The 21,796-nt window shown below is 36.5% G+C and overlaps 3 protein-coding genes across 3 annotated transcripts; all 3 read right to left on the minus strand.

Annotated features, from left to right (window-relative positions):
* Positions 1-2,366: 2,366 nt before the first annotated feature.
* LOC142231029 (uncharacterized) lies at positions 2,367-3,071 on the minus strand. The gene has a single exon (XM_075301647.1). It carries the CDS (start codon positions 3,069-3,071, stop codon positions 2,367-2,369), a length of 705 nt encoding a protein of 234 aa, XP_075157762.1.
* A 211-nt stretch (positions 3,072-3,282) lies between these two features.
* LOC142231030 (uncharacterized) lies at positions 3,283-5,136 on the minus strand. Its single transcript, XM_075301648.1, has one exon. The coding sequence runs from the start codon at positions 5,134-5,136 to the stop codon at positions 3,283-3,285; it is 1,854 nt and encodes a 617-aa protein (XP_075157763.1).
* A 611-nt stretch (positions 5,137-5,747) lies between these two features.
* Positions 5,748-6,494, minus strand: LOC142231031 (uncharacterized). Its single transcript, XM_075301649.1, has one exon. The coding sequence runs from the start codon at positions 6,492-6,494 to the stop codon at positions 5,748-5,750; it is 747 nt and encodes a 248-aa protein (XP_075157764.1).
* Between the last annotated feature and the right edge of the window lie 15,302 nt (positions 6,495-21,796).

Raw genomic sequence — 21,796 nt, forward strand, 5'->3', positions numbered from 1 at the left:
AAATTTGTTAAAAACTACGGATTCTAGAAGCCCAAGAAGTAAAATCGGGAGATCGGTCTATGAGGGGACTATATCAAAACATGGTCCGATAATCACCATTTTCGGCACATCTCTTTATTTTCCTAGAATACCTTTAGATTTCCAATTTCAGGCAAATTGGGTAAAAACTACGGATTCTAGGAGCCCAAGAAGTAAAATCAGGAGATCGGTCTGTATGGGGGCTATATCAAAACATTGGCCGATAATCACCATTTTCGGTACACTTTTTGGTGGTCCTAAAATACCTCTAGATTTCCAATTTTAGGCAAATTGGATAAAAACTAGAGTTTTTATAAGACCAAGACCCCAAATCGGTAGATCGGTTTATATGGGGACTATATCAAAACTTAGACCGATATAGCCCATCTTCGAACTTGACCTGGCTGCAAACAAAAGACGAATCTGTGCTAAATTTCAGGACGATAACGCCATTATTGAAGGCTGTAGCGTGACTACAACAGACAGACGGACATGCTTATATCGTCTTAGAATTTCTCCCTGATCAAGAATATATATATATATATACTTTATATTGTCGAAAATCGATATTTCGGAATGACAAACTTATTATACCCCCGTCACCATTCTATGGTTGTTCATTTTAGACAAAATTGGGTTTGGACACCGGCGGAGCACTGCTGAAGCTCACCAATAAGAAAAAATGTTACAACACCAAAGTCTAATCCTAATGTCGCGGACTAAATAAAACGCCAAGAAATTAGACAGTTTTATATATAATACTTCACGAATCTTCTTTATTCGAAGGAAAAACTTCAAGGTGCAAATTCACAAAATTTAGTATATTTTTTTTTTCTTTCGTATAAATTCACAAACGACTTCAACCAGGAAGGTATTCTTATGAACTAACACTTAAGCAATAATACATAGAAAATCAACTAAAAATAACGAGTAGATACTTAAACTAATGGAAAATATCCCAAGCATGAAGTAAAGTGGCCATATCGGAAAATGATCAGCACGTAAACAAATTGAGAGAGCAATTTCAGGTATTTCCACAGATGGCGTTAATTCCTAATTTGCCGCATATCTCTCTCAATCTGAACATTCCGGCCCCCTTGCAGTATTCTGCAAAAATCCAAATTATTTATTAGCAACATCAAAAATTCAATTGATAAAATACAGGTGAAGAAAGAATTCAGTCTCGCATTTGGCCGTAGTTCAGACTGCAAGTAAAAATTAATGTGGAGCTGACATTCATCATGGTTAAAGCAAAAATTGTAAAAGTTCTTACTGTTTGAATTAAGGAGAACAGGTTCCAGAAATTATGTAGCCAAATATTGTAAATTGCGCAAGTGGCTTACCAAATGTGCCCCCGCTAATCCCATTCCGTATTATCTTGGCATATACATCACCTCCCAACGATAAATGTACATGTCCAGATGCATAAAACAATGGATCCGCCAACTGTAGCCCGGGATACTCATCCACAATTCGGATGTCAACAGATTTTTTCGGAGTTAAAATGTCGAACCTCTGACGAACCTCAGCATAAGTCTCAACAGTATTGCTCATTCCGTAACATCCTCGAAGTTGCAAGAAGCATTTCCGTTGATTCCCGACTGTTATCAATTTCTGACCCATTTTTCGAACTAGTGACTCCGCTATTATGGTTTTTTCAGATGTTGGATCTATAATGGCTCTTTCTTGGATATAATGATCTCCACACACTATGTTTACAACCGCGGTAGGTCGAAGCATAATCAATTCCTGCAGGCTATAGGTTGGGACCAGATCTTCACATCTTCGGTTTTGTGATCGATTTTTACTTATTTTTTTCTCAGAAGTGTATGGGACGACATCTCTAGACAAGCTTTGCCTTGTCAAACTACGACGCTTTTTGGACGTGGACGATCTAGGTCGAGTTGTTGAGTAAGGTTTGGACGAACTAGGTCCATTGCTACTGATGGTATTGGACGAACTAGGTCCTAGCCTTTTAACTACACTCTTTACAACTTTGCCAGACGAACGAGGTCCCGGCTTATGGAGTAGAGTATGGTGCATATCGCCACACTTCTTGCATCTTCCCTCACTTTTGCAAGTACGCCATGTGTGATCATGAGCCAAACACCCAGCGCAATGCTTATATATAGAAACTATTCGCATCCGTTCATAATAGTCCATGGCAAGGAACTTTTGACAAAATCGAAGAGGATGATCCTTCAAACAGACACGACATACAATTCTTTGTTTGTTTCCACGATTTTCAGGATAATATTTCTTTGCTTTAACCATGATGCTAGATAAAAAAATAGGAGACAAAGTTCAAAATTAAAACAAGGTATTTTTTTGTTTTATTTCCTCTTGATTTAATCCACGGGAAGGAAAACAAGTTTCACAATTGGTCTCACTATTTGACCGCGTGCTGTCCGGATCTCAGCAACCCTGACCTTTCCATCCGCGCCAGGAAAAACCTTCGTTATTCGACCCAATCTCCACTCATTTGGGGGTAAATTTTCTTCACGAACAACAACCATGTCGTTAATTTTCAAATTCAACTCATCTGTCTTCCATTTGTTTCTTTTAATTATCTCCTTCAAATACTCCTCTTTCCAACGCAAACAGAAATTCTGATTAATAGCCTTTACCCTTTGCCATCGATGAACGATAGAAATTGGAGCATCAAGGATCTGAGGTTCTGGTGGTGATAAAAGAGGACCACCAATCAAAAAATGGCCCGGCGTCAGCACATCAATACAAGAAACGTCCTCTGATAACGGACAAAATGGTCGTGAATTCAAACATGATTCGACCCGAGCCAAAAGTGTAGAAAACTCTTCAAAAGTGTACTTCAAATTAAATGCTACTCTCTTAAAATGATGCTTGAAAGACTTTACTCCGGCCTCCCATAGTCCTCCCATGTGAGGGGCCGCCACTGGATTGAAATGCCAGTTAACACCATTATTCACATACAAATGAACAACTTCTGAACTAATATCTCGAAGAAAATTACGAAACTCTGCTCTAAAAACTCGGGAAGCCCCGACGAAATTTGTACCATTATCGGAGTACATGTCCTTTGGACAACCCCGCCGAGAAACAAATCTGGCAAAGGCTGCCAAAAACGTAATGGTAGAGAGATCGCTCACCGCTTCCAAATGGATCGCCTTCGTAGCGAAACAAACAAAAATAGATACGTATCCTTTCGTAATCAAGCATGCTCTACCCGTATAGTTTTTAATATCATATGGGCCAGCGAAGTCAACACCTGTACGTGTAAAAGGTCTATCCAGAAGTGTTCTCGCTATTGGTAAGGATGACATGATCTGCTCCCTGGATTTCTTTGCGCAAATATTGCATATCTTGTCCTATAACATATTTGATCATGTTTTTTGACCTAGGTATCCAAAATTCTGACCTAAGAACCCGCAACATTAATTGAATTCCTCCATGCAATGTAATCTCATGAATAAAATATGCCAAGAGCTGTGAAAATTTGCAATTATATGGTAATATGATTGGATGTTTTTCGTTATAGGACAAAACATTTGCGTTGGACAATCTACCTCCGATACGCATTAAGCCTTCTTCATCAATGAAGGGATGTAAATTAAGTATGTTGCTATTTCTATGTATAGGTCGACCATTGGCTAACTGACAATATTCTTCAGAAAAATATGCCTTTTGGGTAACAATCACAAGTTTTCTCTTTACGTTTTGTAACTCAGAGAACGAAACTCGAGATGATATAATCGGGATTGTATTTTTCCTTAAAAATCCAATAAACGGATAAACATATGCCATGACTCTTAACGCTCTAGAATAGGAAGAAAATCTTAGAAGCACATCCTCAAAATCCTTTATGTAAACGAAAAACGACTTCATTCGACGAGTTTCTCCTTCAGTATTAAATTCCTTGTGAGATTCGGTCCAATTATTCGATACGCACCTCATCCAAGGGGGCCCTTGCCACCACAAAGTATTATCAATTAACTCTTGTGATCGGATACCTCTGCTGATAATATCAGCAGGATTAAGATCAGATCTCACGTGTCTCCAACAGTCCCTGCCGACGAGATCTAAAATTTTTGAAACTCTGTTGGAAACAAACGTGCCCCAAGCTGAAGGGGGTTTTTGAAGCCAAGCCAGCACTATTGTAGAATCGCACCAACAAAAATACTTCGTATCTTTATTGTCTAAACTCAAATCTGTTCGTAAAGCCCCCATTAATTCTGCTAACAAAAGTGCCCCACACAGTTCTAGTCTCGGCAATGAAACAGTCTTCAAAGGGGCAACCCTAGATTTTGCAAACAATAAATTTGTCCGAATAACTCCATTCGATTCTATTCTTGCATACACACATGCCCCGTAAGCTCTTTCAGACGCATCTGAAAATCCGTGAATTTCAAAATTACAACATGGTTCAAATCCAATCCAGCGTTCCAATTTAACGGCATTTAAACTGTCATAATCACTTATGAACTGATTCCATCGAATGCTACTTGAATCAGTTAAATTTTCGTCCCATCCAGTTTTATCATTCCATATTTGCTGCATCAACATCTTTGCTACAACAATAACAGGCCCTAACCAGCCGGCTGGATCGAATAAAGCAGCAATAATGGACAAAACCTCTCGTTTTGTAAAATTCGCCTTCCGAAGAATGGGGTTAACGGAAAAATAAAAGTTATCACTTTTGGCATTCCATCGTATTCCTAGCGTCTTAGCTTTGCTCTCAGCATCAATTTCCAAAAAATTCTCTGCCAGAAGGTGCTCCTTTGGTAAACCTTGTAATATTCGCTCATCATTTGAGGTCCATTTCCTCATAGAAAATCCAGCCGACGATAGAGCGGATATTAATTGATCTCGAGCCTTTATAGCTAAAGAAACCTCATGTGCCCCGGCAAGAGCGTCGTCGACATACATCATGTGTCTTAATATTTTTGCTGCCAAAGGCAATTCCTTCTCTATCTCTGAAGCCAGCTGCAATAGAGTTCTTATCGCCAGAAACGGTGCACAATTTACGCCAAAAGTAACCGTTTTCATTTCAAAATCCTGCACATCAGCTCTAGGATCTGTACGAAATACAATTCGTTGGAATTTTGTATGCCTATCGTCCAAAAGAATTTGACGATACATTTTCTCAATGTCCCCGTTAAATACGTAACGATAAAACCTCCACCTAATAATCAATAACATAAGATCATTTTGCAAAACTGGTCCGGGATATAAAGTATCATTGAGGCTCAATCCACTTGAGGTGGGGCATGAGGCGTTAAACACAACCCTCAACTTCGTTGATATTCTTTCCGGTTTTATCACCGCATGATGAGGCAAATAAAACTCCGAACCTCCTTCAGTCGACCTATCTAACCCATATGTCCCAAAGACTTGTACTCCTCAATCACTGCATCATACATTGGTTTCATATCCGGTTTCCTTAGCAATGAGGCCTCATTTCGCAAAAATTGTCTAACAGCCTTTGTACGTGATAACCCCAAACCTTTACCTTCTATATATTGAGGTCTAAACGGGAGACCAACTATAAATCGACCATTCGGGGATCGTCTGGTAGTTCTTCTGTACAATTCTTCACAATATTCTTCCTCCGGTGTCATTTTATTAACACATGGAGGTTCCTCCAATTTCCAAAACCTCTCCAATTGCTCATTCAAAGCAGTTTCAGTATAGAAAGACACAAGTGTTGTAAAAGAATTTCTCTGATTATCGATTTGTCCAGTGAGCACCCATCAAAATATAGTCTCCTGGGCAACAAGAGAACCCAGAACATTTCGTTGAACTCCATCCAAAAGGATTTGTGGATAAAAATCAGCTCCGATCAAAATATCTACTTGATCGCTCTTCCCAAAAAGAGGATCTGCAAGCGGCATGTCTCCTAGAGAAAATGATTCAGGTATAGAAATTGATGAACTCGGAAGCTTTCCAGTGAGTTGAAGAAGTACTAGAGCAGATACTTCAACTTCGAAATTGTCTCCTCCTACTGAAGATAATATAAAGGAACATTGTTTCTCAGTGGATCCGGCCAAAGCGTTATTTAAACCCGAAATTCTGGCATTCACCCTTGTCGTTTGTAATCCTATGCGTCTCCGTAATCTCTCCGATATGAAGGAGGCCTGAGATCCAGGGTCGAGTAAAGCTCTAGCAGTAAAAATAATACCGTTTGCTCTAATATTCACCATAGCCGTGCCAAGCAACACCAATTTCGTAGACTTCGCGAAACAGTTTTGAACCTCCTGTTCACAAATGGTTGTATCCCGTATCAAGCCTTGACTTGTCGATGGATTGTTGGGCCCAGTATCAGTCGTCGCCGTACTCAAAGACACCCGCACATCACGATGTAGTAGGGAATTATGCCTGGAATTACATTTCCCACAACTATACTTGCTCGTGCATTGATGCAGTCTATGGTTATTACTAAAGCAATTCAAACAAAGATTATTCCTTTTAACTACTGCAAAACGTTCCTCGGGAGTCATTCTCAAAAATTTATCACAATACTTTAAATAGTGATCCTGAGAGCACGCATAGCACACAATTTTCTGAGAATTCGTTTGGTACGTCTTTACCTTCTTGTTAGACGCAGCAATATCCGATCTCCCGGACGCCTCTACCGCTCCGGTATGTGTAAAATCAAAAACCGTTTCCAACGATTGGAACCGGGCAGTCAAAAAATAATCCAGATCCTTCCATTTAGATATCTCAGTCTTATCCTTTATAGTCTGCTCTCACAAGGATAAAGTAGTCACTGGAAGCCTAGTTGAGCACAAGAAAACAAATATGGGATCCCAACTTTCAATGCATATATCATGTAGTTTCAATGAGGTAATACAATTATTTATTTCTCTCTGAAGTCTTTTTATATCCTGAGCAGACTCAGATTTCACGGGAAGCAAGTTAAAAAGAATTTTCAACTGACTATTTACCAGGATTCTCTTATTTTCATATCTATCCTTTAGGTTACTCCACGCGATTTCAAACCCCTCGTTGGTTAACTGGGATTTCTTAACAATTTCCAAAGCCTCCCCTTGTGTATTTTGCCGTAAGTAAAATAATTTCTCAACAGGAGTTATCGACTGGCAGTCTATATATACGGCCTTAAACATGTCCCTAAGGGACGGCCACGAAAGATAATCGCCATGGAAGATCTCTGTGGTACAAGGTGGCAATCTTAAACGATGGTCATTACTCCTGCTCTCACGAAACTGCTGAGAAACTTGACTGGTTGAGAGGACAGTGGAAGATAAAACAGACCTATCAGATAAAGATTGTGAAAATTGTCCCATAATTGCTGCACAGGTTATGTAAGCTTCCCTACATTGTTTAAAAAGATCTGAAGCCTCTTTTTCTTGCTCCTCAGAACATTCACAATCAACATTAAATTTCTCGTATGAGTTTTTAACCTTGTTCCACAAGCTTTTAAAGTCCTCCTTTCGAAGTTCAATAGTGTACATAGTTTGCGTACTAGTAGCTAAAGAACTAGACATAGTACTATTCTCCTTTTCAAATTCCAAAAACAGCGCTGCAAATTTCTTGAACTTTCGCAATAGCGATGGATCTGCCATTTTTACAATTGTATCAGTATTAAATAAACACTGAAGCTCAATTCCCAAACTATCGATATCAGAAACCACACTACACTTCTTGGTTTTTAAACAAAAAAAAAAAACCAGTGAACCCGCCAGGAAAGAAAGTTTTTGCTAGTCCCAGAAAATCTAGGTCAAATTCAGAGAATCCCAATCAGAGAATCAATCTATTACAAACGCCGGTATCACTTAGATTCCACGAAAAAAAAATTCTAGTCAATGTTAGTGCGAAAACTAGACAAGAATTTAGTTAATCGTTATTCCTTAGTTCCATTTTTATTATTTCCTTTTTCTCAATTAGCGAACACTAAAAATTTATTAAAGGCAAGAAAACTTTCTCAAACCGAAAAATCCACTAACTAAAATTGAGTGAAATTGGCATCAGTACCATATAGAGTTCACTTTTTTCCGAGTATACAGAACAAAAAATATATCAAAAGAAAAATACTTCGATCAAAGTGAGTCCAAAAATATATGTAGGTCCCAATAACAAACGTAAGATTTCAATGAATCATAAGGACAGTAGGACACCTCTTTGTATTATAAGTCTCTTTATTCGACACATGTACTCACAACCGAAAAAAAAGTTGCAAATATACCACATTAAAACCGCTAAAATAATTTTTCATGGAAATAAATGAAAATATGACAAATTATGTGGAACGTTTGTTCATAAATATACCAACCAGATCCTAATTAAATCGGCATATGTATATTAACGTAATATAAATTCAAAAAGTTATATTTAATGTATTTATATGGCATTCATATATTCATAACAACAGCGGGCAAAAACACTACATTGGCATCACTGATATGGTCAACTTCAAAGAGACACGGAGAGTAAGAGATGATATACAATAGATCCTCTTTTACTCTTAAAACATTTATTCACCACACTTTTACAGATATAATTTGGCAATAACCAATCAAATTAATATATTAAATCAATGTAATAAAAAGAATAAGTATTTGAGAAAAGTAAAATATCGTTGAAATCACTCCAAAAACAAAAACATAATAAGTTGGAGCCAAAAAAACTGAATTACTGCAACATACCTGAACTCTGTGCTAAAACAAAAAAAAACAAACGTCAAATGACATGACATGAAAATGAAAGAGAGCACAAATCATACAACTTAATGTCACTGCACAAGATTATTTTCTGTTGTTTATTTACAATTAATCACATGTTTTCATTTTAAATATGAATATATATATATATATTTTTTTCAGTAAGCACTTTGTTTTAATCTTTAGATTTATTTTTCTTTTTTCTTTCCAAATTACACAATTTTAATGGAGTTGAGGGGTTCACTTATAGAAAAACAGTAGAAGATGGTTGTTGTTGGTGGAGAGTGGGAGTAATATGTCAAAAGATCAGTGGTTGCCAGATCACTGTCACTGGTCACGGGATAATCAGTTCTGAATACAAAATGTTTTTAATCTTGATTTTATAAACTTTTCATTTCAATTTAGTTTAAATTATTATTTTTTTTGTCCTTTATTTCAAATGTTTTGCTTCTCTTGCTCCGGATCCGGTTCGAAGGACCTTGTTCATTTTAGACAAAATTGGGTTTGGACACCGGCGGAGCACTGCTGAAGCTCACCAATAAGAAAAAATGTTACAACACCAAAGTCTAATCCTAATGTCGCGGACTAAATAAAACGCCAAGAAATTAGACAGTTTTATATATAATACTTCACGAATCTTCTTTATTCGAAGGAAAAACTTCAAGGTGCAAATTCACAAAATTTAGTATATTTTTTTTTTCTTTCGTATAAATTCACAAACGACTTCAACCAGGAAGGTATTCTTATGAACTAACACTTAAGCAATAATACATAGAAAATCAACTAAAAATAACGAGTAGATACTTAAACTAATGGAAAATATCCCAAGCATGAAGTAAAGTGGCCATATCGGAAAATGGGAGAGCAATTTCAGGTATTTCCACAGATGGCGTTAATTCCTAATTTGCCGCATATCTCTCTCAATCTGAACATTCCGGCCCCCTTGCAGTATTCTGCAAAAATCCAAATTATTTATTAGCAACATCAAAAATTCAATTGATAAAATACAGGTGAAGAAAGAATTCAGTCTCGCATTTGGCCGTAGTTCAGACTGCAAGTAAAAATTAATGTGGAGCTGACATTCATCATGGTTAAAGCAAAAATTGTAAAAGTTCTTACTGTTTGAATTAAGGAGAACAGGTTCCAGAAATTATGTAGCCAAATATTGTAAATTGCGCAAGTGGCTTACCAAATGTGCCCCCGCTAATCCCATTCCGTATTATCTTGGCATATACATCACCTCCCAACGATAAATGTACATGTCCAGATGCATAAAACAATGGATCCGCCAACTGTAGCCCGGGATACTCATCCACAATTCGGATGTCAACAGATTTTTTCGGAGTTAAAATGTCGAACCTCTGACGAACCTCAGCATAAGTCTCAACAGTATTGCTCATTCCGTAACATCCTCGAAGTTGCAAGAAGCATTTCCGTTGATTCCCGACTGTTATCAATTTCTGACCCATTTTTCGAACTAGTGACTCCGCTATTATGGTTTTTTCAGATGTTGGATCTATAATGGCTCTTTCTTGGATATAATGATCTCCACACACTATGTTTACAACCGCGGTAGGTCGAAGCATAATCAATTCCTGCAGGCTATAGGTTGGGACCAGATCTTCACATCTTCGGTTTTGTGATCGATTTTTACTTATTTTTTTCTCAGAAGTGTATGGGACGACATCTCTAGACAAGCTTTGCCTTGTCAAACTACGACGCTTTTTGGACGTGGACGATCTAGGTCGAGTTGTTGAGTAAGGTTTGGACGAACTAGGTCCATTGCTACTGATGGTATTGGACGAACTAGGTCCTAGCCTTTTAACTACACTCTTTACAACTTTGCCAGACGAACGAGGTCCCGGCTTATGGAGTAGAGTATGGTGCATATCGCCACACTTCTTGCATCTTCCCTCACTTTTGCAAGTACGCCATGTGTGATCATGAGCCAAACACCCAGCGCAATGCTTATATATAGAAACTATTCGCATCCGTTCATAATAGTCCATGGCAAGGAACTTTTGACAAAATCGAAGAGGATGATCCTTCAAACAGACACGACATACAATTCTTTGTTTGTTTCCACGATTTTCAGGATAATATTTCTTTGCTTTAACCATGATGCTAGATAAAAAATAGGAGACAAAGTTCAAAATTAAAACAAGGTTTTTTTTGTTTTATTTCCTCTTGATTTAATCCACGGGAAGGAAAACAAGTTTCAAAATTGGTCTCACTATTTGACCGCGTGCTGTCCGGATCTCAGCAACCCTGACCTTTCCATCCGCGCCAGGAAAAACCTTCGTTATTCGACCCAATCTCCACTCATTTGGGGGTAAATTTTCTTCACGAACAACAACCATGTCGTTAATTTTCAAATTCAACTCATCTGTCTTCCATTTGTTTCTTTTAATTATCTCCTTCAAATACTCCTCTTTCCAACGCAAACAGAAATTCTGATTAATAGCCTTTACCCTTTGCCATCGATTAACGATAGAAATTGGAGCATCAAGGATCTGAGGTTCTGGTGGTGATAAAAGAGGACCACCAATCAAAAAATGGCCCGGCGTCAGCACATCAATACAAGAAAAATATGCAAAAAGATCATTGGGAGGACTTTATGGGAAGTGCCTTTAAAGCTGTGACTTTAGAACTACTTTCAATTGTTGTACCCTGCTCCACACTGTGGAACAGGGTATTATAAGTTAGTGCATATGTTTGCAACACCCAGAAGGAGACGAGATAGACACATGGTGTCTTTGGCAATAATGCTCAGGGTTGGTCCCTGAGTCGATATACCATGTCCGTCTGTCCGTCTGTCTGTGAACACATTTTTGTGATCAAAATCTAGGTCGCAATTTAAGTCCAATCGCCTTCAAATTTGGCACATGTTCCTAATTTGGGTCAGAATAGAACCCTATTGATTTAGGAAGAAATCGGTTCAGATTTAGATATAGCTCCCATATATATATATTTCGCCCGATATGGACTAATACGGTCCCAGAAGCCAGAGTTTTAGCCCAATTTGGTTGAAATTTTGCACAGGGAGTAGAATTAGCATTGTAGCTATGCGTGCCAAATTTTATTGAAATCGGTTCAGATTTAGATATAGCTCCAATATATAGCTTTCGGCCGATTTACACTCATCTGACCACAGAGGCCAATTTTTGCTCCGATTTAGTTGAAATTTTGCACAGGGAGTAGAATTAGCATAGTAGCTATGCGTGCCAAATTTGGTTGAAATCGGTTAAGATTTAGATATAGCTCCCATATATATGTTTTTCTGATTTCGACAAAAATTGTCAAAATACCAACATTTTCCTTGTAAAATCGCCACTGCTTAGCCGAAAAGTTGTAAAAATTACTCTAATTTTCCTAAACTTCTAATACATTTATATCGAGCGATAAATCATAAATAAACTTTGGCGAAGTTTGCTTCAGATTTAAAGGTTTCCCATATTTTTTACTAACATTGTGTTCCACCCTAGTGCATTTGCCGACTTAAATTTTGAGTCTATAGATTTTGTAGAAGTCTATCAAATTCTGTCCAGATCGAGTGATATTTAAATGTATGTATTTGGGACAAACCTTTATATATAACCCCCAACACATTTGACGGATTTGATATGGTATCGAAAACTTAGATCTACAAAGTGCACTGAAAAAACAGTGAACCCACCAGGAAGAAAACATTTAGTTATTTTTAGAAATGTTTTAATATTTTTGGAAAATTTTAACTAAACAGTATTACAAACGCTAACATCGCGCCGATATCACAAAAATAAGTAAATATTTTTCGACAAATTCAAGAAAATTTATTAGACATAATTAATTTGTTTCACTTGTTAAAGAAAGTTTTGTACTTTGAAAGAAAAACTTGGAGTTCAAAATTGCAAGAATGTCTTTAGTGAAATACGAAGTTCATGATGGGCACATTTGTAATAAAATTTACAAATTTAAAGGAATAATGAACTATTTTGTGAGAAGTACAAATTTAGTAAAACTTTTTACTTCATTTGTGTATAATTTTTTCCCGTTTTTTAGTTCATTTGACTAACGTGCGCAAAAAATTATTAGAATAAAGAAAACTTTCTCTATATATAATAATTCCATGAACTAAAATAAGGTTAAATTGGCATTAGTGAAATAGAGAGTTCACTTTTTTTTTGAGTCTGGTGCAGGGTATAATATAGTCGGCCCCGCCTGACTTTAGACTTTTCTTACTTGTTTTTTATGGGGCGTTAAGTCTTGTTAAATCAATTCTTGTCAATTCTCTAATATGTTCCTATAGCCTGGCATATGTAATAGGCGAACCTTCACTCAAAAAAAAGTGAACTCTCTATTTCACTAAAGCCAATTTAACTTTATTTTAGTTCATAGAATTATTATGTTTGGAGAAAGTTTCCTCTACTCTAATAATTTTTTATGTACGTTAGTTAAATTAACTAAACCCGAGGAATAAAATATACTCAAATGAAGCATATAGATTAACTAAATTCGTGTCTTCCACAAAATAGTTCAGAATTTCTTTAAATTTGTAAATTTTACCAAAAATGTGTCCATCATGAACTTCGTATGTCACTAAAGACATTCTTGCAATTTTGAACTCCAAGTTTTTCCTTCAAACTACAAAATTTTCTTTAACAAGTGAAAAAACTTAGTTATATCTAATAAATTTTCTTGAATTTGTCGAAAAATATTTACTCATTTTTATGACATCGGCGTGATGCCAACGTTTGTAATACTGTTTAGTTAAAATTTTCTACAAATATTCAAAATTTTCTAAAATTAACCGAAAGTTTTCCTCCTGGTGGGTTCACTGTTTTTTCAGTGTTGAATTGCTTAGCCATTTGTTTGAGCGATTTCCATTAATTTAAATTCAAGGGTTTTAAATATGCACCAAAAACTATCTGCCCATACCTTTTGGAAATTTAAATGACTTTTATTCCCTGAAGTCTGCGTCCACAACGATTCATTATTTCTCGTAGAAAATGAACATCACCAGAGTTTAATCCACTGAGGATGGCATATCTGGTATTATTCGGCGACATCACTGTGCCCCTGCTTATTTTTCCCATACACACATGCAGCAATATTTAACGCAGTCTTTTTGGCCTTTGTGGCAGCAAACTTCTTTGTCACTATGTCCACAGGCAAAAGATGCTTTCTCATACACGTAGGTGTTTCCATCCAACTAATAAGAATTTCTTGCCTACTCTAATAGTCTGCATTTCGGTGAAACTATGCTCACTTATTTTGGTAGAACACGGTTTGTAGAACTCAATTGCAATCTCATTCAAGTTCACTCTCTATCACATTCATTATCGCATATCCAATGTGCGTAATAGATGATAACTACTCGCCTTGGGGAAGTATTCTCATCTAATATTAAATACGTCAACAGCATCCTTCATCAAGCTAGAGCTTGAGTATACATTCATTCGATTCATTGCCATTTACAAATCTGCAACATTTGATGATGGCAAGTGTCAAAAAGGGAAATGATGTCACCGTTTACCATTGGCTTTAGTGTGCGATGTTATTAATTAGCGCTGTGAATGTTATCGTAAATTATCGTCATTTCACACAATGTCCAAAGGGGCTACATCACTCTATGCAATTATGTCATATTTGTGTCACACATAGACAAACATTTTCATTGGGGACATAATGATTTGTATGTGTGAGAGAACATACAAATATGGAGCAGTGTAGAAGAATGGGAACAGCAGCATGTTTTAACAAGTAAGTAAAGTCGGGCGGGTCGACTATATTATACCATTCACCATCATTTAGACCAAAATTTACCAGTTGAGTTACCATCTCAACTACTTCAAATTTGTTGGGAGCTTTAAAAAAACAAGTATTTAAACCTTACGTTAGAACATACTATGTTTGGGACATAAAATGTTTTTAAATATAATATGCTCAGATGCAAACATATATTAATTTAGAAATAGCCTATAAACATATATTTGTTTAGAAAAAGAGACCTACAGAGTATGCTGCAAGTAAAATAATGGAAGTAACCAATTGGCGCCTTAAAAATATATCCACACAAAGAAAATTTCATTTACATTTTTTTTTCTACCAGTGCATTCCTAATGTGAAACATAATATGTTTGAACGATACAAACAATATTTTGTTTGGGCCAATCCTGAAAATATATATATGCTTGAAGCAAAATGTGTTTGGGGCATATGTGAAGAAATGTGAAGAAATCATCACCGAATTTTGTGTAAAATGTATTTGAACCGATTTTGACCACATTTGTTATGCAATGTTAATTCTGCTATCTCGGAAAAATTTTACGTATGGTCATATGAGTCTAAATCGGGCGAAAGATATATAAATCTAAATCTATATCTGAATCGATTTCAAACCAATTTGGTACACTTAACGATATTATTATACCCTGCGTCACACTGTGGAAGAGGGTATTATAAGTTAGTGCATACGTTTGTAACACCCAGAAGTAGACGAGATAGACATATTGTGTCTTTCGCAATAATGCTCAGGGTGGGTCCCTGAGTCGATATAACCATGTCCGTCTGTCCGTTTGTCCGTCCGTCCGTCTGTCTGTGAACACATTTTTGTGATCAAAGTCTAGGTCGCAATTTAAGTCCAATCGCCTTCAAATTTGGCACATGTTCCTAATTTAGATCAGAATAGAACCCTATTGATTTTGGAAGAAATCGGTTCAGATTTGGATATAGCTTCCATATATATCTTTCGCCCGATATGGACTAATATGGACCCAGCAGCCAGAGTTTTATACCGATTTGCTTGAAATTTTGTACAAATATAACACTTAGTCGTATAGTCAAGTGTGCAAAATTTGATTGAAATCGGTTCAGATTTAGATATAGCACCCATATATATCTTTCGCCCGATATGGACTTATATGGCCCCAGAAGCCAGATTTTCGGCCGAATTTGGTTGAAATTTTGCACTAGGAGTACAATTAGTAGTGTAGTCAAGTGTGCAAAATTTGATTGAAATGGGTTCATATTTAGATAAATTTGGTTGAAATCGATTCAGATTTAGATGTAGCTCCCATGTATATCTTTCGCCCGATATGCACTTATATGGACTCAGAAGCCAGAGTTTTATCCCGATTAGCTTGAAATTTTGCACAAGAAGTACACTTGGTAGTATAGTCATGTGATTTAGATATAGCTTCCATATATATTTTTCGCCCGATATGGACTTATATGGCCCCAGAAGCCAGAGTTTTTGCCCAATTTGGTTGAAATTTTGCACTAGGAGTACAATTAGTAATACAGTCATGTGTGCCAAATTTGATTGAAATCGGTTCAGATTTAGATATAGCTCCCATATATTTTGTAAAAGTCTATCAAATTCTGTCCAAATCGAGTGGTATTTAAATGTTTGTATTTGGGACAAACCTTTATATATAGCACCCAACACATTTGACGGATGTGATATGGTATCGAAAATTTAGATGTACAAAGTGGTGCAGGGTATAATATAGTCGGTCCCGCCCGACTTTAGACTTTCCTTACTTGTTAATTGTACACCTTGTGCAAAATTTTAAGCAAATGAGGGCAAAACTGTTGAGGCCATATAAGTAAAAATCGGTCCAAAGATATATATGGGAGCTATATCTAAATCTGAACCGATTTGGCTGATATTTTGCGAAATTTTAAGAAAATACATTGATAAATACGTCAGCTATAACTAAATATATACTTATGATTTTCAAAATCAATAGCGATATTTGAGCCAAAGAAAAACCCTATGCCAAATTGAAAACGATCGGATTTAAACTACGAGCTGTACTTTGCACACAAAAATACATCAACAGACAGACAGACGTACATCGCTATATCTAATCAGTATTTAATTCTAAGACGATCGGTATACTAAACGATGGGTTTCAGACTGTTCCTTATTGGCGTTACATACACATTAGGGCTGTCATTCGGGATCGATTTTTATAAATCCCGGGATTCGGGATTTCAAAATATATAATCCCGGGATTCCGGGATGTTTTTCGGGATTCTTTAAATATTTTATGTAATAACAATCTACAGTGCCAAAAAATTATTGTACATTAAACCAATTTAGTTTAATTAAATTTATTTAAAAACAAGTATATACGACCGTAAGTTCGGCCAGGTCGAATCTTATGTACCCTCCACCATGGTTTGCGTAGAAACTTCTACTAAAGATTGTCATCCACAATCGAATTACTTGGTTTGCGGTAACACTTGCCGATGGCAAGGTATCTTAAAACTTCTAAATTGTTGGCTAGCCCATACGGGGTATATATTAAACAAAACAAGTATATACAGCACTAAGTTCGGCCGGGCCGAATCTTAAATACCCACCACTATGAACCAAATATTAGGGTTTCCTTTGAAATTTCAGGAGGGCTTGAGGACTTGAGGACACTTCCCGAAGATAAATTTAAAGATTTCACCTATGAGGACTATATCAGATTCTAGATTTATAAGAACCATTTTTGTTTGAGTTTTAGAGGAATCATTAACATCTCTTGTAAGTGTGCAATAAAATTATAAATAACGTCTTAATTTGAAATCTTAAATCTGTGGAAGTAAAATCTGGAAATTTTACATTGAGTTTCAAGCAATTTTCATGATTAGTGCGCCTTCTACACCGTCAAGAAGTGAAGTCGGTCTATATGGAGGCATTATCAAATGGACCGATAAAAACTTAATCCGATACACGTTTTTGTGAGCCTAAAATATCAGAATATTTACAAATTCAGGCAAATCAGATAAAAACTACGGTTTCTAGAAACCCAAGGAGTTAAATCGGGAGATCGTTCTTATGGGGGCTATACTAAAATATGGACCGATACTCACCGTTTTCGGCACACCTCTTTATGACCCGCAAAATACCTCTAGATTTCCAATTTCAGGCAAATAGGATAAAAACTTCGGATTCTAGAAGCCCAAGAAGTAAAATCGGGAAATCGGTCTATATGGGGGCTATACCAAAATATGGACCGATACTCACCATTTTCGGCACACCTCTTATGGTCCTAAAATACCTCTAGATATCCAATTTCAGACAAATTGGATAGAAACTACGGTTTCTATAAGCCCAAGACCCAAAATCGGGAGGTCGTTTTATATGGGGGCTATACCAAAACATGGACCGATACTCACAATTTTTGGCACACTTATTTGTGGTCCTACAATTCCTCTAGATTTTCAATTTCAGGTAAATTGAATAAAAACTGCGGTTTCTATAAGCCAAAGAAATAAAATCGGGAGATAGGTCTATATGGGGGCTATACCAAAATATGGACCGATACTCACAATTTTTGGCACACCTCTTTATGGTCATAAAATACCTCTAGATTTCAAATTTCAGACAAATTGGATAAAAACTACTATTTCTATAAGCCCAAGACCCCAAATCGGGAGGTCGTTTTATATGGGGACCATACCAAAACATGGACCGATACTCACAATTTTTGGCACACGTATTTGTGGTCCTACAATACCTGTAGATTTCCAATTTCAAGTAAATTGAATAAAAACTGCGGTTTCTATAAGCCCAAGAAGTAAAAACGGGAGATCGGTCTATATGGGGGCTATACCAAAATATGGACCGATACTAACCATTTTTGGCACACCTCTTTATGGTCATAAAATACCTCTAGATTTCAAATTTCAGGCAAATTGGATAAAAACTACGATTTCTATAAGCCCAAGACCCCAAATCGGGAGGTCGTTTTTTATGGGGACCATACCAAAACATGGACCGATACTCACAATTTTTGGCACACGTATTTGTGGTCCTACAGTACCTCCAGATTTCCAATTTCAAGTAAATTGAATAAAAACTGCGGTTTCTATAAGCCCAAGAAGTAAAATCGGGAAATCGGTCTATATGGGGGCTATACCAAAACATGGACCGATACTCACCATTTTTGGCACACCTCTTTATGGTCATAAAATACCTCTAGATTGCAAATTTCAGGCAAATTGGATAAAAACTACGATTTCTTTAAGCCCAAGACCCCAAATCGGGAGGTCGGTTTATATGGGGACTATATAAAAACCTGGACCGATATAGCCCATCTTCGAACTTGACCTGCCTGCAGACAAAAGACGAGTTTGTGCAAAATTTCAGCACGATTGCTTCATTATTGAAGACTGTAGCGTGATTACAACAGACAGACAGACAGACAGACAGACAGACAGACGGACAGACGGACATCGTTATATCGTCATAGAATTTCTCCCTGATCAAGAATATATATACTTTATATAGTCGGAAATCGATATTTCGATGTGTTACAAACGGAATGACAAACTTATTATACCCCCATCACCATTCTATGGTGGTGGGTATAAAAAGGCCGAATAAATACGTAAATAATTCAGTTTGACAAAATTTTCTATAGAAATAAAATCCCAATGGGGAATTCTTCCCACTTAAATATGAGCTAAAGCAACAACCGCAGAAATCAACTACAGGGATAGATGGGATAGATGAATAAGATTCTGCACTTCCACAAAAGTTGAAGGTACCATCAGTAATCATAAGTTTTGTTGGGTATAGTAATAAAATGTATGTTGACAAAATTTTGTATAGTAATAATATTTTGACAAAATTTTCTATAGTAAAAAAATTTTGACAAAATTTTCTATAGAAATAAGATTTTGGTAGATTATTTTTGGGGATCGGCTATATATAACTATACACCGATATGGACCAATTTTGGCATGGGTGTTAGCGGCCATATACTAGTGCAATATACCAAATTTCAACCGGATCGGATAAATTTTGCTCCTCCAATAGCTCCGGAGGTCAAATCTGGGGATCGGTTTAAATGGAGGTATATATAATTAAGACCGGTGTGGACCAATTTTTGCATGGTTGTTAGATACCATATACTAACACCACGTACCAAATTTCAACCGGATCGGGTGAATTTTGCTCTTCCGCTCCGGAGGTCAAATCTGGGGATCGATTTATATGGGGACTTTATATAATTATGGACCGATGTCCATAATTATTTGTGCATGTTTGTTACAGACTATATACTAACACCATGTACCAAATTTCAGCTGGATCGGATGAAATTTGCTTCTCTTAGAGACTCCGCAACCCAAATATGGGGATCGGTTTATATGAGGGCTATATATATAATTATGGACCAATTTGGACCAATTTTTGTATGGTTATGAGAGACCATATACTAACACCATGTACCAAATTTCAACTGGATCGGATGAATTTTGGTCCTCCAAGCGGCCCCGCAAGCCAAATCTGAGCGTCGGTTTATATGGGGGCTATACGTAACAGTGATCCGATGTGGCCCGTTTTCAATACCATCCGACCTACATCAATAACAACTACTTTTGCCAAGTTTCAAGTCGATAGCTTGTTTCGTTCGGAAGTTAGTGTGATTTCAACAGACGGACGGACGGACATGCTTAGATCGGCTCAGAATTTCACCACGACCCAGAATGTATATACTATATGGGGTCTTAGAGCAATATTTCGATGTGTTACAAACGGAATGACAAAGTGGGTATAAAAAAATAAAGGAACATAAGAGTTCATTAAAAACCAATTACAAATGCTATCCTATTTAACGAACACTTAGTCCAATTGAACAATGTAAAGAAAAGAAAAACAAAACATTATAACAAAAATAAATTAAAACTCAATTTCATTTCGCTATCTTACTAAGCAAAACATTTTAAGAATTTTGATTAGAGTAGGTATATATTCATACACTTGCATTAATCCTTTTGTACTTCATCGTTCTGAGTAACTTCTTAAAAATATCAAGGCATCCAAATTTTTATCAGATAAACGCGATAATGCCATATTGTTTACGGAACTTTTATCATTGCTTTTTATTTTATGTGGCACAAATACCATTTCACATAAACACATTCTTCAAAGGAAGACCTTATCGTTAAGTTGGATTTTTTGATGAAATTGTGCTTTTTATAGTATACCTCATGTATAATAAATTTTTAGTCAAGATGTACCATAAATGTTTATTAACTCAATTAGATTTTTAATTTCTGGCAAATTGGATAAAAACTACGGATTCTAGAAGCCCAAGAAGTAAAATCGGGAAATCGGTCTATATGGAGACTACACCAAAACATGGACCGACACACCCCATTTTCAACACACCAATTTGTGGTCATAAAAAAACATCTAGATTTCCAATTTATTTCCAATATAGTTTCAAGACGCCCAAGAAGTAAACTCGGGAGATCGGTCTATATGGGGGCTATACCAAAACATGGACCGACACCCCCCATTTTCGACACACCATTTTGTGGTCTTAAAATACCTCTAGATTTTCATTTTCAGGCAAATCGGATATAATATACAGTTTCTAGATTTCCAATTTCAAGCAAATTGGATAAAAACTATCGTTTTTATACGCCCAAGACCCCAAATCGGGAGGTCGGTTTATATGGGGACTATATCAAAACTTGGACCGACTTGGACCATCTTCGAACTTGACCTGCCTGCAAACAAAAAACGAATCTGTGCCAAATTTCAGGACGATAGCGCCATTATTGAAGGCTGTAGCGTGATTACAACAGACAGACGGAAAGGCTTATATCGTCTTAGAATCTCTCCCTGATCAAGAATATATATACTTTATTTAGGAAATCGATATTTCGATGTGTTACAAACGGAATGACAAACTTATTATACCAACGTCACCATTCTATGGTGGTGGGTATAAAAAGTAAGTTCGGCCACACCAAATCTTATGTATTGGATTGGGGTGTGCTAAGCCTTGCCAAAGACAAGGTATCTAAGAATTTCTTGACATAGTTTCTTAATAATTACTTACATGAAGGTTAGCAGGACAAAATGATATTTGCTAATCCAGGAGGCTCAAAAGTAACATTTGGGGATTGGTTTATCAGGGGGCTTAGCCTAGCACAAAAAGCGAGGTATAAACAGAAAAAAGTTAAGTGGTTTGGAAACTTCCATCTCTGTTATGAAAACATGTTAAATTTTGTTTCGATCTGGTAACTCCGTCATATAGAAACAGGTGTTCAAAAAAGACGCATCCGCAATTTTTTTACAATGGAAAAAATTAGAAATGTGTGCTGTCGTTAAATATTTACATAAA

Source organism: Haematobia irritans, chromosome 3 (assembly GCF_050003625.1).
Source record: "Haematobia irritans isolate KBUSLIRL chromosome 3, ASM5000362v1, whole genome shotgun sequence".
In the NCBI taxonomy this organism is placed as follows: Eukaryota; Metazoa; Arthropoda; class Insecta; order Diptera; family Muscidae; genus Haematobia; species Haematobia irritans.